This window comes from Benincasa hispida, chromosome 7 (genome assembly GCF_027475165.1).
Source record: "Benincasa hispida cultivar pf3 chromosome 7, pf3_genome.v1.1, whole genome shotgun sequence".
NCBI classification, from domain to species: domain Eukaryota; kingdom Viridiplantae; phylum Streptophyta; class Magnoliopsida; order Cucurbitales; family Cucurbitaceae; genus Benincasa; species Benincasa hispida.
In genome coordinates, this window is record NC_143484.1 from 9,825,853 (window position 1) to 9,840,747 (window position 14,895).

General features: G+C 35.3%; 1 protein-coding gene across 1 annotated transcript; it reads right to left on the minus strand.

Annotated features, from left to right (window-relative positions):
- Positions 1 to 3,060: 3,060 nt before the first annotated feature.
- Positions 3,061 to 14,343, minus strand: LOC120081527 (protein TOM THREE HOMOLOG 1-like). The gene is made up of 10 exons (XM_039036485.2): positions 13,868 to 14,343; positions 13,403 to 13,493; positions 13,242 to 13,294; positions 13,063 to 13,155; positions 12,898 to 12,969; positions 10,013 to 10,131; positions 5,124 to 5,187; positions 4,959 to 5,012; positions 4,161 to 4,238; positions 3,061 to 3,509 (listed from the first exon to the last, which is right to left on the minus strand). The coding sequence occupies exons 1-10, from the start codon at positions 14,027 to 14,029 to the stop codon at positions 3,417 to 3,419; spliced, it is 879 nt and encodes a 292-aa protein (XP_038892413.1). The 5' UTR covers positions 14,030 to 14,343; the 3' UTR covers positions 3,061 to 3,416.
- Positions 14,344 to 14,895: the final 552 nt, after the last annotated feature.

The following is a 14,895-nucleotide window of genomic DNA, read 5'->3' on the forward strand; positions in this document are numbered from 1 at the left end:
GGTTACACTTAAAATGATGGCATTGCCTACACAGAAACTTTCTCTCAAGGTATTGAAATCACAAGTGAAAGAAATATGGTGTATAATTTGAAGAAATCAGTCTAAGGATTAAATTAAGCTTCCCGACAATGGTACATGAATTTTAATGATACCATATATTTCATATGGGTTTGTAGAAATGATCGTTGACCAGTGTATCTACATGAAGGTCGTGAGAAGTAAGTTTGTAATCCTTGTGTTATATGTAGATGATATTTGTCTTGCCGTTAGTGATCGTGGGTTATTGCATGACGTTAAGGATTATCTTTCTAGAAAATTTGAGATGAAGGATATGGGTGAAGCTTTCTATGTAATCGAAATAGAAATATTTCAAGATAGATCACAAGGAATTTTGGGATTGTCTCCAAAATCTTATATCAACAAAGTTTTAGAAAGATTTAAGATGGAATCAGTATACCTAGTCTAGTTCCCATCCAGAAAGGGGATGACTTTAGTCTATCCCATTGTCCCAAGAATGATTTGGAGCGTAAACAAATGGATAATATCCCTTATGCTTCTTTATTAGGGAGTTTGATGTATATTCAGACTTGTACTACACCAGATGTAAGCAATCCGATCAATATGTTAGGTCGCTATCAATCAACTCCCATACTATTTCATTAGAGAGCTGCAAATAATGTTTTAAGGTACTTGCAAGGCACTAAAGATCACGTGCTCATATATAGAAGAACTAGTAAACTTGAGGTTGTTGATTACTTGGACTCGGATTATGCTGAATGTTCGAATACCCGAAAGTCCACATTTGGCTATGTATTCCTTCTAGTTGATGGAGCTATCTCATGGAAGAGTGGTAAGCAGTTTGTCATTGCTACTTCCTCGGGCTGAATTTGTGGCATGGTTTGAATCCATAGTTCAATCATTGTGGTGGTGCAATTTTATTTGTGGTTTAGACATTGCTGGTACCATTTTTAAACCAATGAAGATATATTGAGATAACAGGACAACTGTATTCTTATTGAAGAACGATAGATACTCCAAGGGCGTTAAATATATGGATTTAAATTATATATCTGTTAAAGAAGAGGTGCAAAATCAAAGAGTTCAAATAGTGCACATTGGCATCAATGATATGATTGTGGATCCGTTGACTAAAGGACTAGCTCCTAAGACATTTATTAACCATGTTAGTGAAATGGGAATAGTCACGAAATCCTTGTATAGCGGATGATTAGTTATATATGTATGAATTTATGTTTAGCACATTTATGTTTATTTGAAACTCTAGATATCTATGTATACTTGGATTTTGCTTATCTATGAACTATATTTCAGCTATGCATATTTTGATATTTTGTTATGATTACATATGTTGGATCTTATTTTAAGACATTGTGGGATAAGATATTTTGGGTGTTTTTCTTATCAAATTATGATTGTTTGAATTGAACTAACTTGTTGTTGGATTTTATGTCCTAAAACTCGTGGTTTGTAAATGATAAACATATTCTATAAATCAATAAAGTTGTTATTGAAGTTTGATTCAATAAAGTTGTTATTGAATATATGAATTGCTTATTTCGTTTTAGAAATAAATCCAATAAACTAAAAGATCCATGACTATTATATGAGTACTTGAACTTTATGTAGAGACATAAGAATGGATTAGGTTCGAGTAAATAGTTAAAATGGTCTATAGTATACAAATAAGGTTGGGTGTCTTATTCTGGTAACACTATCGGATGCGGTCCATTATGTAGTTGTTACAATCGTTGTAAAGTGCTACAAACGAAGTGATTCTGATTCGTTCATGTGGTGACATGAGGAATGGGGGCATCTTGTGCAATGAGTTTGCATAAGATCAAACCAAGAAATAAGTCACTCTTACTTTATAACGCTTTTTACTGTTCAAGACTGACTATTTCAAAGCGATAACCTAGGTAACTTAACCTTAATCCTGAGCTAATTATGAACTTTTGTTTATTCATGATTATCCTTAGATTTGCATGGGTGAGGGTTGACTCAATAAGCCTCCCATTTCATGAGTAAGACCGGATAGATAGTTGGGGACATAGGGTGAAAGATGAAATTTGTTCCTACCCGCTTTCAAGGATAGTAGAGAGGTTGTTCCCTTAAATACTAACTCCGGGTCTTGAACAAGGGGCCTCACCCTCTCATTGGCCCAAGAAGAACTCGACTTGATGATTGGATCTCAAACCAATTGTTCATTAGAAGATCAGTGGAACTTAAGGAACAAGAGGTAATCTTGGGGGTAAAATAACTATAGACCCAGCCGTTATTAAGAACAACTTGTGAAGGATTAACTTACAAATCATGGTTATATCGAGTGGACACAATATATCTACAGTGAGGGAGTGCAACTATTAAGCTTTAGAGGAGTGACCCGGTAGTTAACGAATGGGGGTTAACTCGGGTTAAAGAGTTTAGCCCGTTAATCTTGGATCGTTGGAGCCCATAATCTGTAGATCCATTAGATCTCCCTACTAGCTCACAAATGGAATTAAACTTAGAATAACGTGATAAGTTAATTTGAAATGTTCAAATTTATATTAAGGGAATTAGTAATTATATGTGATATAATTACACGTTCAATTATGGAAATAAACAAAATTCGATAATCAATTAATATTTAAATATGATTTAAATATTTATTTCAATAAATAGGGATTCATGGTAGTAGAATTGGTGTTTAATTAATTTAATATTTGATATTAAATTAATAAGATTAATTAAATTAAAATATTTTTAAAATTAAAAATTTGAATTTTGTGAAAATTCAAATTAAGAAAATCATTTTGTTTAGTATGATTTTTGGAAAATTAAATTAAAATTAAATTTTAAGAAAAATTCAATCAAATTGATTTATCATTTTTAAAATAAGAATTGATTTTAAATTCTTTTTTAATTTGATTTAAAAAAGAGATTTTAATCAAAATGGGATTTTGGACCTCTTTTGTGAAATCTAAATCACAATTCCACCTAATTTGTTAAGTAGGAGGTGTCTCCCCCCTCTAATGGTGAATTAAATAAAATAATACAGAATTGAGAAGCAATGGGTGAATTATAAATACAAGGAAACATATAGAAATGTCACTGTATCTCTTGCTCTTTGTACCAAAAAGGCAACCACAAGAAACCCAGCATGTAAGGCTAAATAAATCACATGGCACAACAACACCATTCCCACTATAATTTCAGTTTGTAGCAGTTTGTTTAATTCTATTTAAACACATTTTCCAACTTTTAATACAGAAACCAACAGAACTCAAAATGCCTCTGCCATGTTTCTTTAGGATCAGGTACCTCTTTACATCTGCACCTCATTCCCAACTTTTCGCTTCGTTCTGTACCCAAATTGTCGAAACTTCACCCGATTTTCTTTTCTTTCTTTTTCCTTTTCAACGGATAGGATGGTACTGTGTGATTCCTCGTTTCGGGGGCAGCTTCCTCAGAATGAAAAGAACCAGAGAGGATGGTACAATCTCAACCAACTGCACAGATGGAAAAACAAGTAGAACGTCTCATCTCTAACAACAATGTGGCATATTTTTCAGGAAAAAAGTATAAAATACGAAGGAACATAGCATAGCGTATACAAAGAATAACCCCACATCATCGAGCAGAATCTTAAACTTTTAAGGGTAAGGACTTTAATAACAAGGTACATTAAGTGATTAAGATCAATTTAGCTCAACAGAATTATCATTCAAGCCCCACGGAGCATAACCATAATAGTGACACTTGAACTAAATCATTCACCATAGAATACTAATACTCAAAGCAGGAAATACATCTCAAACCAAATATATTGAAAGATAACCGCAATATGGAATTGCAAGGTAAGCGCAGTGCTCGAGGTACTGGCCTCCCAATCTTGAGATTTCTCTCCCGTCCTAAATCACTCCAAAAAAAAAAAAGAAGTCCATCTTCCTCGTTTCCAGAATCTCTATTTATAACCAAATTGCATAACAAATTCCTCTAACTAATTACTAATATATATCCTTATAATACTCTAATAGCATTCCTACGAATCATCATATTGATTAGAATATTCCAAGTCTTTAAAGATTCCAGTAAAACAAACTTCAAGTGAAATATCATAATAGATAAAATGCATTTGACATCTGTGGTCCCAAATTTACCAGGTAGTAAATAAAATTCAGAACCGGATGATCCAAAACATCGAGGTCAGCAGCTTGATCAAAAGCATTAAAGCACATCTACAGCACAAGATAATAAAGTAAGTCGGGATTAAAATGAAGCAAGAGTGGGAATATAGAGCAATTGAAACGCAAAACAATACGCTACTAATTTCAGAGTTTAGTAATAGCTACGATAATAAGCCTCTACGTAGGGATATCAATAAACGAAAATTATTGAGAAGCCTCTATGTAACTTTATTAGAGTAACCTCAATCCTTGAGAAAGGCGTTTTGCTTACCTTGGTAATTGATTAAAGACCAAATTTAAAATGAATGTGAAGTACATTATAAATACCCGGGTCAGTCCTGTTACTGGTACAGAACAACATATCGCTAACCATCGATACAACTATCCTTCTTAGGTTGATTCATATCTTATTTATTGCAATATCTTTCTATGCAAACTCTCATGCACATCAAGTAAAAAATGCAAATTACAATAATTAGCACCTCCATTACAAATGACAGTTTCGAACTTCAAATTTCTCACAGAACTTTTAAAATTTGATCAATCATACTTGAGATGAATTGTTTATTAAGAAACCAATTATAAAGTGACAACATACTAAAACTGAAAAATATCTACTGCAGAGCTGTACGTATATTTGGAACAAATATGGTTAGAACATAGTGATATAAAACAGTAAGAAAAAAAAGAAAAGGGTCCACCATTCATCAGTTAAATATCCAGTCACTCCTATTGGTACTGCATAACAACATTGGAGAGAAGTAGACTCACCATGATGCATCTGACTAGGAAACATGAAAAACATATAGTTGTCACATAGCCAACCTGTCCCACCCAAAACAAGAAAAAATGAGGGGAAAGAGCTTACAGAAAAGATTAAAAAAGGCTCAAACTTCTAAAAAGATGTCTAAAATCCTTATATCTGAACGTAAGTACCTCTTGCAACTTCTTACGTCTTCCTTTGGATTCCACAGGGAAGCGCTGTAACATCAAGAATAATCTATCCAGAGATGATTAAAGAAACTATTAGCAAATTATGTGTAAAATTTCCAAATTTTCAAGACTTATGAATAACCATGCTTTCATGGAGAAAATAAACTGAATAAATACAATGGCATACGAAAAAGAAAAAAATGCCCACAAAAGAAATGAAGAAGAGAGAGAGGCTGTAAGAAAGGTCTCCAATCAAGAAAAATCAAGCAAGATAAAACTAAGTGAATAATTTTTTTTTTTATTTTTAAAAAAGCTTCATAACCGAAGAGGAAGACAGTCGCTTACGTTATATAGAAGCAAAGAAAGAGAAGCCAAAAAAAGGTAAAAACTAATAAAGATCAAATGGTTAACAATTCTGCATAAAAAGGTTATCACATGGTGAGAAAAGTTATCCTTCCTTGCCTCTTCATATATTTTTGACAAAAAAGAAACCTTTCCTAAACTTTCTGATGAAAATAACAAAGAAGGAGGTTCCCACTACAAGAACGGACCCCAACTATACAAAATCAAGTCTAAAGAGTAGTTACAAAAAGCCTTCAAAATCGAAGCCCAACGAGAAACATAAAACCAAACAAGAGACCAAATTTCTCTAGCATCCCTTTCAACCCCTCTAAACACCCTACTATTTCTCTCACCCCACAACACCCAAATAATAGCACAAACACGAGCACATCAAAGAAACTAGTCTCTCTTCCCACACGGCGGATTGAGGAGGAACTCCTCAATCATATTTCTAACATCTTTGTGTCGGGCACTCAACATGCCAAACGTCTGGAAAAAAGAATCCCAAATATAGCTTGCAAAATCACAATGGCAAAGAATATGGTCCAAGTCATCCTCCACCTTCGAACAAAGAATACAGCAAAAAGGCCCAACCATCAGCGGCATCTTCCTCACAAGCCTATCCAATGTATTAAGACGGCCATGAAGAACCTGCCAAGTAAATAATCTCACCTTTCTAGGAACCTTGATCCTCCATAACGACGAAAAGACGGACTCACCAAGAGAAGAGTTAACCAAACACTGAAAAAAGGACTTACATGAGAACCCTTCCAAAGGATTAGGGCCCCAAACTCTCACATCTCTCCTCCAACGAAAAAAGAGATGACTATCAAGAAGAGAAAGGAGAGCCACCATCTCCATCGTCTCTCTATCAGAAAGAGTCCAACGGAACACGAAGGAAAATGTAGAAGAGCTCCCATTCCAAACAAGAAAATTTGTCACAAAATGGTCTTTAAAAGAAGACAGATGATATAACCGGAGAAATAACCCACAGAGAGGTCTCTCCCCCACCCAGTGATCTTCCCAAAAATACGTCTCTCTCCCATCCTCCACCACACACTGAACCCAATGAGTAAAGTCAGGGAGCTCTTTCGAAATATCCTTCATAAGATTCCGGTAGGTGCCTTTAATCCCTTTATCCAACCACTCATAAGTATGAGGGCCATGCTTACTAGCAATAATCCTACGCCAAAGAGAATTGGGTTTAGCAAAAAAGCGCCACAGTCACTTGACTAAAAGTTGATACAATGGTACCTTGAACTTTCAATATGGGAAATTACTCCTAAAATTTAAAAAATGGTACAAACCCTATTAAATATATCTCCATTAATCATTGGGATCAAGTTTCATAAGTTTGAAGGCAAATAATAAATAATTACCTCAACCCTCATAAATTAGGAATACTTTGGAGTTTCAACCTTTATAGTTCAGTGATGGTATCTGCAACATTTAAGTTGTAATTACCAGAACTATAAATGGTTCAAATTCCACAATCAGCAAAAATCTAGGAGGTAATTGCTCAAATTGGATCTTAGGATTGGATTCAGCAGGGAAATGTTCCCACTATATTTTTTTCTAACATTTTTTTTATTGTTTTATAATATAATAAAAAAGAATTTTTTAGTTTGGGTGCCATTAATACTGCTGTTCGCCTTCAGCATCACTGTCGAGTGCCTTGTATGTATCCTTCGCCATCCTGATGTTTCATGTGTTGTCAGCATTCTAAGCATCCAACCCATTTGTTTATGCATTGCAATGCATCAAAGTTCTGGAGGCTTTTGGTTGGTCCCTGCCCTATCCTAATACTATTTTCGATCTTGCTTCATTATTACTGGGTCAACGATTTGGTTGGCTTTGTGCGCTTTCTTTTAGATCCCATGGGACGAGAGGAATGGATGCCTTTTTTGTTACTCTTTTTCCACTTTTGACCATTTTATGGATTTGGTTCTACTTTTTTTTGGGTGCAAAATAAAGCACCCTTTTGAACATTATAGCCTTTATCTTTTTTACTTACCAATTGGTGATCTCTTTTGTAATCAACTTTAGGTGTTTGGTGCATTCCCCTAATTTCATTTATCAATGAAATGTTTCTCTTTTAAAAATAATAATAATAATAATAAAAGAATTTAATTAATTTAAATTATTGTTTTATAATAAAAATATTAACAGAAATAAACAACTATTATGTTTTAAGTTAAAAAATAGAGAAAACAAATTTCTAACTTATTTATTATCTTTAAATATCAATTTCATAAAATTGTACCAAGTATGCTAACTTATTCATGACTAACTTTCTAACCATAATCAAAAGCCCTGTGCTATAATATTTAAAAAAATATTAACAGAAACGTACAACTATTATATTCTAACCATCTGTCTGACCAATCCTGAGAATTATCATGGAAAATTCTCTAATTACATTCAAACCAAATATAAAAACTAAAGCTTTAACTGCATTTGACCATAAAATCTGAGCTCTAGAAGATAGAGGACTGACCAAAACATGCGAAATATTATCCTTTACATTGTTCCCAAAAACCCACAGCAAACCGAAGTTAGAAAATAAGTTCCCCCAGCAATTTCTTGAGAAAGAACAATCAAATAAGAAATGCTGCAAATCTTCTCCATTGGCTAAACACAGTGGACAGATTGAGGGTGAAAGATGTTCACTCCGCATCTTATGTTGCAAAGTAAAAGAGCAATTAAGTGAGTCATAAAGCAAAATCCAAGTCAAAATATTGATTCTTTTGGGACTTTTTGATTTCCAAAGGGCTTTGTACATCACCTTTTCAAGAGGAGTAGAAGCAAGCAAATATTTTGGCAAGGATTTCACCGAGTACCTTCCTGAAGCATCAAAAGTCCATAATCTTGAATTTGGTAAAGAGAAGGGAGACCTTCATGATGCTCCAAACCTTTTGGGCTCGAGGCCATAGGGAGGCAGTAAGAGAACCAAGGTACTCATGATGGAGTTGCCCTTTTTCTCATTTGACTTTTCTCTGTCTTTCACAATTGATCTAGATCTGAGGAAAATAAGGATCACCATTTGAGGGGCAATTCCTAAAGTGAGGGAGATTTATCAGACCATCAAATCTTGAATTCCTCAATGACAGGCATGGAATTGGAGAGGATGGAGTGAGAGAGGGAGGGGAAGACAAAGAAGAATTCTCTTATCAACACACATTTCAGTGAATGAAAGGGGCAGTCAAGGGTGTCGACCCTTGGGTGACAGTGAGGATTCATACTCACATGGGCCCACGACCTTGACCATTAACGTAACTGTTTTTGCCTCATATGTTGGGGTGGATTTTCGGTGGTAGACCTCAACTACTTGATTTCTTCACTAAGTGTGTCGAGATCCTCTTGGATTGTGTGGAGACTAGCACAGGTAGCACTGTGGAAAGCTGCTAAGTTGTCACGAGCCATGCTTACTTGTGCCACCACATGTTCTCCCAAAGTGCAAAGGGATGCTTCTTCCATTGCAACTACACGACCATGATGGTGCTCCACTAGTGTAATCATGGATGAAGCGTAGAAGTTCCTCTTTCTGGACTTAGGATTTCCCTCCTGAACTGCCCTTTTGAAACACCCATTCATTCCTTCAATCATTAGAATCTCGCTTCCAATCTTTGAGTCTTCGATGACAAACTGATGATATCATTTTGAGAATTTGGGATCTAAGAATAACTTGCGAAAATGAGTTTGAGATTCCCCTTTTGAATCAAACTTGACCCGAATACCAATCGATAGAAACAATGGAACCTCCATCTATCTTCACATTTGTATGATGGTGTCCACTTCGGGTATAAGCCCTCATGGCATTGAAGAATGACTCACCTTCAATCCCTCCATCCATGGTTTTGGTTCAAAATGTTATAAATGCTTCCTGGATTAAGATCTAAATGACAGGAGCCTTTTGTCTTAACTTTGTTGTGGCTCCCTCCCTATATGTTCTATTGGAGTATTCTTTCACTTTTCTTGATGAAAATAGTTTTTAAATCTCTCTCACACACACACCACCCAGAAAAGAATAACCGAGTTCAAAAGTCTTTTGCAGAATTGATAAGGGTCGTCTCAACCAATCCATCTCAAGATCTCAAATCTCAATGAACAATATCAAGCAATAACAAAAGAACTGAAATTCTTCGGCAACTGGAAGAATTAACTTCTTTGGTAACACTGAGCATACAATTTATCTTCCACCTTTATTAAATAATGGATCTTTACTCGGACATACGTAGCTTCCCAAATCTAAATATCGTACGTGGCACATGTACCTTTAAAACATAGCAGCTGCTAACAAAATTACTCCTCAATTAAAGAAACACAAACCACGTTTAGAAGTGCATGATGTTCACAGGAATAGTATAAACGAGCAATCAAATATCCATACAAATGCATCTCAATGTGATTTCACAAACTTCCCTTATAATATATGGTTTATAACCAATAAACATGCACATTCTTTCCTTACTTCTCCACAACTGAAAGGATCATTTAAATATATGTAGATCATAAACCAGCAGAAAAAGTAAAGCAGATGCTAATATTACCTTCCCCCATAAATAAGAAAACCAAGGGCAGCAAACAAAGAGACACTAGCAAAGAACATCTTAGAAAGGATGGCCAGTACATGAACAGGATTCCACCACAGTATTAGCCACAATACAATCTGCAAGCAATTCAATCAAAATTTTAGAAAAAGATCAATATTAAATGGGTAACATGTTGGCTATCAACTATGATAATGACCAACTTAGCAGGCAGAACACGAAAGACTGCCAACACGTATATGGTTACACATTGAGTCAATGATCTGCCTTACCATCCAATAAGCCCATGGACTTATTATTCTCAGTTATATTCACTAGATTATGTTTTTTTTTAAACGGAAATAAGACTATTCATTGATATAATGAAAGAGTCTAGCTCAAAGTACATGAGAGGAAACAAAATAAAAACTACAAACTCGCGTATACGAACCAAATTTCATCATATGAATTAAAATTAAAAACATTCCAATTGAACACATATTCCAAATGACTTTAACTCGAACAAACCCGAAATAAAAGAAGAAGCGCTTCCATCGCAACATCTCACAAAGATTGAACTTGACATTATGAAGAGCCAACTGAGAAGGATTGACAAAATTCCCAAACCAAAAGAAGAAAGCAACTGCTTCCAACAAACCTACTGATAGCACCAAATCCTTTTGTGGCCGCTGGCCAGGATCTCCCAAAACAGCAGCGTAACTCAAATCCAAGACCTCCATGCTGAAGAGAAACGAGGTTGAGAAGGCTTCCTTACTCAAGTGAACCATTAATATCCATAATCAGCTCCTCACATATATCTTATCAAAGATTTGCAGACTTTTGAGCGTAACAATTCCTCTAATGATTTTAAATATCAGATGAAGACCATCGCTATTTTCCAAATCTTCACATACTTGGAAAAGGTTCAGCAACTTTCTGAAAAAAATCTTAATCATTCAATAAAATTTCCGTCAACCTCCTTTGATCTGCAATTCCACTCTTATCCAGTCTCTTGATTTACCAAATGCTTCCAAAGAGATCCAATGAAATCCATTAAGTTCCAATTGAATTAATGAAATGTAGATCAATACTAATTCTGGAGGTTAGTTTTTTAAGGAATGTCTCTATGCTATCTTTTGGATGTCTCAATGGGGCCACTAGCATTCACGGTTTTCATTTGCAAGACACATCATAAGAAGATGCTATTTTCTGTAGTTGAAAACCACGTTGCCACTAAAGATGAAAATTTAGAGGGTATTTTGGAGGGAGATAATTGTTAATGTAATTAGTATATTTGATATTATGAATCAAATGAAAGAATTAATTCGATGGTATTGTTAATATTGAAAATACCAGAACAAGCCAACACCCCAATCCCGCATTTCTTTTCTTCACTTTCTATTCTAACTCACAGTTACCCTTTAAGTGGTGAATTATCATTTAAAAAGAACATCTGTACAAGCATCCTTGTGTTCGATTGGAATACTTTCCTACATTACTGGGTAAGGTTTGTTTATGCTTGAGCACACCTAACGCTTACACTAGTTTGTGGTTACTTCTAGTACCATCACTTTATGGCCACAACTGCAAACCACACACACAACCTGCTCCCTTGCTATGGCCTCTCACAACCTAAGGGTTGAATGGACTGCCACATGTGCATCTTTCACTCATCATGGGCACTTCGTTGCTTGACAAAAGAAATTGCATAGCTAACATCCTCCTGTTAGGAAAAGTAAGATCTCACACCACACTCTACTAGGTAATTCCTCTAAATCACTGATTACTATGATCACCTTTTGACCAAATGGTTTCCAAGTTCCACCCTCTCATCAAGCTTTTATACCAATTCCATGCTGACACGATGAAGGTTATCTCAAATCCATCATGTTTGTGTGCTGCCCATCGCTCGATAACAAAGTTGTTACATGTGGAAGTTTGCACTGTACATACACATGCACACAAGAGTCTAGGTAGATTCTTCGGCAAGCATTCTGGATAATAAAGCCAGTGAGGATGTACCAACTGGGGTTCAAAAGTGCTTCAAAACATGGGCCACCAAAATAAACATGAGCTTGTTTATTTAATGGCAGTTACGAAGAGTTACACGCCACCAACATGGTGCAAGGGATAATTATGGGTAGTCTTTTATCGCTGGAATATAACCTTTGTTATTTAGGTGCCTCTCATAGTTAGGGACTCAAGGCCACATGGACTGAGGTGAGTGAATGCAACACACCATGGGCAATTACTCCAACAACCACATTCAAATATGGTAGGCTAAAAAAATTGGCAGTGGGTATCTGGTTCATTGAAGGCATTTTAACAAACAGTGGTGGGTGGAACAATAAGTTGAGATGCTCTCTGATATAGACTAGCTTATGGGACATATAAGCAGAGCCCATTTCGTCTATATTTATAGTCTTTATAGGGAGTGGATAAAGGTTGGTAAAGGGTATTTTTACTGTTCCAATTATCCCGAATGTCCCCAAAGGGTATATTATCCAATTTTTTTGTGTGCTTCCTTGGGTTGCTAGTACTTTTACCTTGCAATGCCGTTAGTCCTTTGTTTAGAGGAGGACTAAGTCAGGGTCTAAGTGCAACACGAGAGAAAAAAATATCTGATTTGGATCTTAGCTTTACTTATTTATTAACAATAGTCATTTTATTTTTTTTTAATTATTTTCAGAAGAAAACGGAAAAAAAAAATGCTGGCTACAAACTAATCAATAAAAAATGTGGAAGAAAGAGATAAAGCGGAAAAAAATTCTGGAAGAGTAAAAAAATTGCTCAAGGAGTATTTTCTTTTTCTTGGCATTTCAATAGAAATAAAATTTAAAAGAAAAAGAAAAAGAAAGAATATAAAAATTTTGTCAATCTTTATGAGATCTAGCAATGAATTTCACCTGAATAACATAGACCACTGCATTTACTGTAAGGAAAGTTGGTCTCAACCCATCAGTCGATACAGCACGTGCCTGAGGAATGTTTTTTTTTGTAAGGTGTATGCAAACAGTTCTATCAAATTTTGAAGAAAAAAAAATATTATGAATTCAAAACAAAATGTCCACCTGGTAGTAAATCTCTGCCCAGAACAGAACCAATAGAGCATAAGTTGTGAAGAAGGCAAGGCTTGGCATGTCAAGCAAGATATGTTGGAGAATCTATACAAGACACACAAACAAGCGAAACATTAAACATGTGATAGGAAAAAGAATCACAAAAGAACAAATTAAGAATCAAACTATACCGGTGGTTCCAAATTCTGCACATCACGGCGAAATACAAAAACAACTGCCCGCACTGCAGTAAGAAACTTTCATTCGCTCAGCCCAGAGATTCATAGAACTCACGACATTTAAAGAAAAAGTATGCAAGGAAAAAAAAAGAATAAAAACGGATGAAATAAACCTCCGTTCACCAAGAAATTGAGAAAATGGAAGACCTTCTGCGTGGTCCAACCATATTCCGGCACCCTCAATTGTATACGGACTAGTTGAACCTAAAACCAAGCATAATAAACATCCTAACATCAAACTTTTGAGAAACAATCGAAATTATCATCCCATCTATCGTTTTACAATTGCCAAAAACCTGTTAGTAAAAATATAATGGAATAATTCCTCTTCGTTCTTTCCCAGAATAGAGAGGGATTATGAATAAGAAACATTAATTTCCTTAAACAAATACCCATAATAAGCCATTGGCATATCTAAATCCAGATGAATTGGTTACGGAATGAAGCAAATATAACAATATAACAACGAAATTAAGGAAACCATCAGCAAGAAACGCCGGGATAATCAAATATTCCATGGAGTAAAAAACAAACCCAATTCCCCCAAATTCAATTCGAAACAGAGAGAAAAAGCATACAAGAGCGACGATGGCGACGACGCCATAGAGAGCGGCGAGGGTGAAGAAGATACGATCCTGCCAAAGGTGAGAATCGTTGATTTCTTGCCACCAACTTGTTGCGTCGGTCAACAAAAACGCCGTCACCGCCGAATTATCAATGCCGACGCTGCTAGTTTCCATGAATCCTCGCCCCCAAAATCGAATTCTGGAGAATTGTGGTTCCTCCGCCAAATTCAACGATGAAAACACACAAAATTTAGCGATCAACCGAGGTTATCGGGCGAGGCAGATGGGTTTGCTTCTCGATTTGGTGGTGAGTGAATATTCTTCGTTTTTCGTATAGGGACAAATATTCTTCTTGCTGGGTTGCGGTATTTTAACGAAATGGGGGGAAATGCTGCAAAAATTAGATAGATCCCCAAAAGCCAAATGGGAAACTATGCGCTATACAACGAAACATATTTCTCTCGTTTCCGGTTATGAATGTTTGGCATAAGTACTCTTTTCAAATCTTTCTTTTATTAAAGTATCTTCATTTCTTAAAACTTCAAAACTAGATTTTTTTTTTTTTTCCAATCAAAATATGGTTAAACTACCATATTGATTAAAAAATTTTGCGACAATCACAAGCTGCCACGTCATCAAAACATATGCTATTTTTGTTAAATATATGGTGATTACTGTGCTTAAAATGAAATTTGGAAATAGATAAATGACAAACTAAACATGTCACATGTCTTTTTTTCTTGTTATCTGACCACAACGATAAGCTTATTGGTTTGATTGAACATGGACCACCATTGATAAATTTGGTTATTGGATTGACTGGGCCTTAAATTATAAATTGGATTTAATTGAGTAATTAAGATGGTTTGGTCCAAATTCCACCCCAATTTCAGCCCATGGTGGAAAATTGATGGCCAGTTTGGATTGACTTCAGAAAAAAAGTTTTTTTTTAAAAAAAATTCATTCTTATTTAAACATTTTTGACAAAAAACTGTTGAAAATATTCTTCAAAAGCTATTTTGAGTAGTTGCCAAACACTA

What these genes read in the sequence shown, in the direction of transcription:
- LOC120081527 (XM_039036485.2), bottom strand. Translation starts at nt 14,029, where the DNA reads ATGGAAACTAGCAGCGTCGGCATTGATAATTCGGCGGTGACGGCGTTT. An exon ending in GGGCAGAGATTTACTACCAG is followed by an intron (nt 12,970 to 13,062) that starts GTGGACATTTTG and finishes AACATTCCTCAG; the next exon opens with GCACGTGCTGTATCGACTGA. An exon ending in TGAATTTTATTTACTACCTG is followed by an intron (nt 3,510 to 4,160) that starts GTAAATTTGGGA and finishes CCATCTGTGCAG; the next exon opens with TTGGTTGAGATTGTACCATC.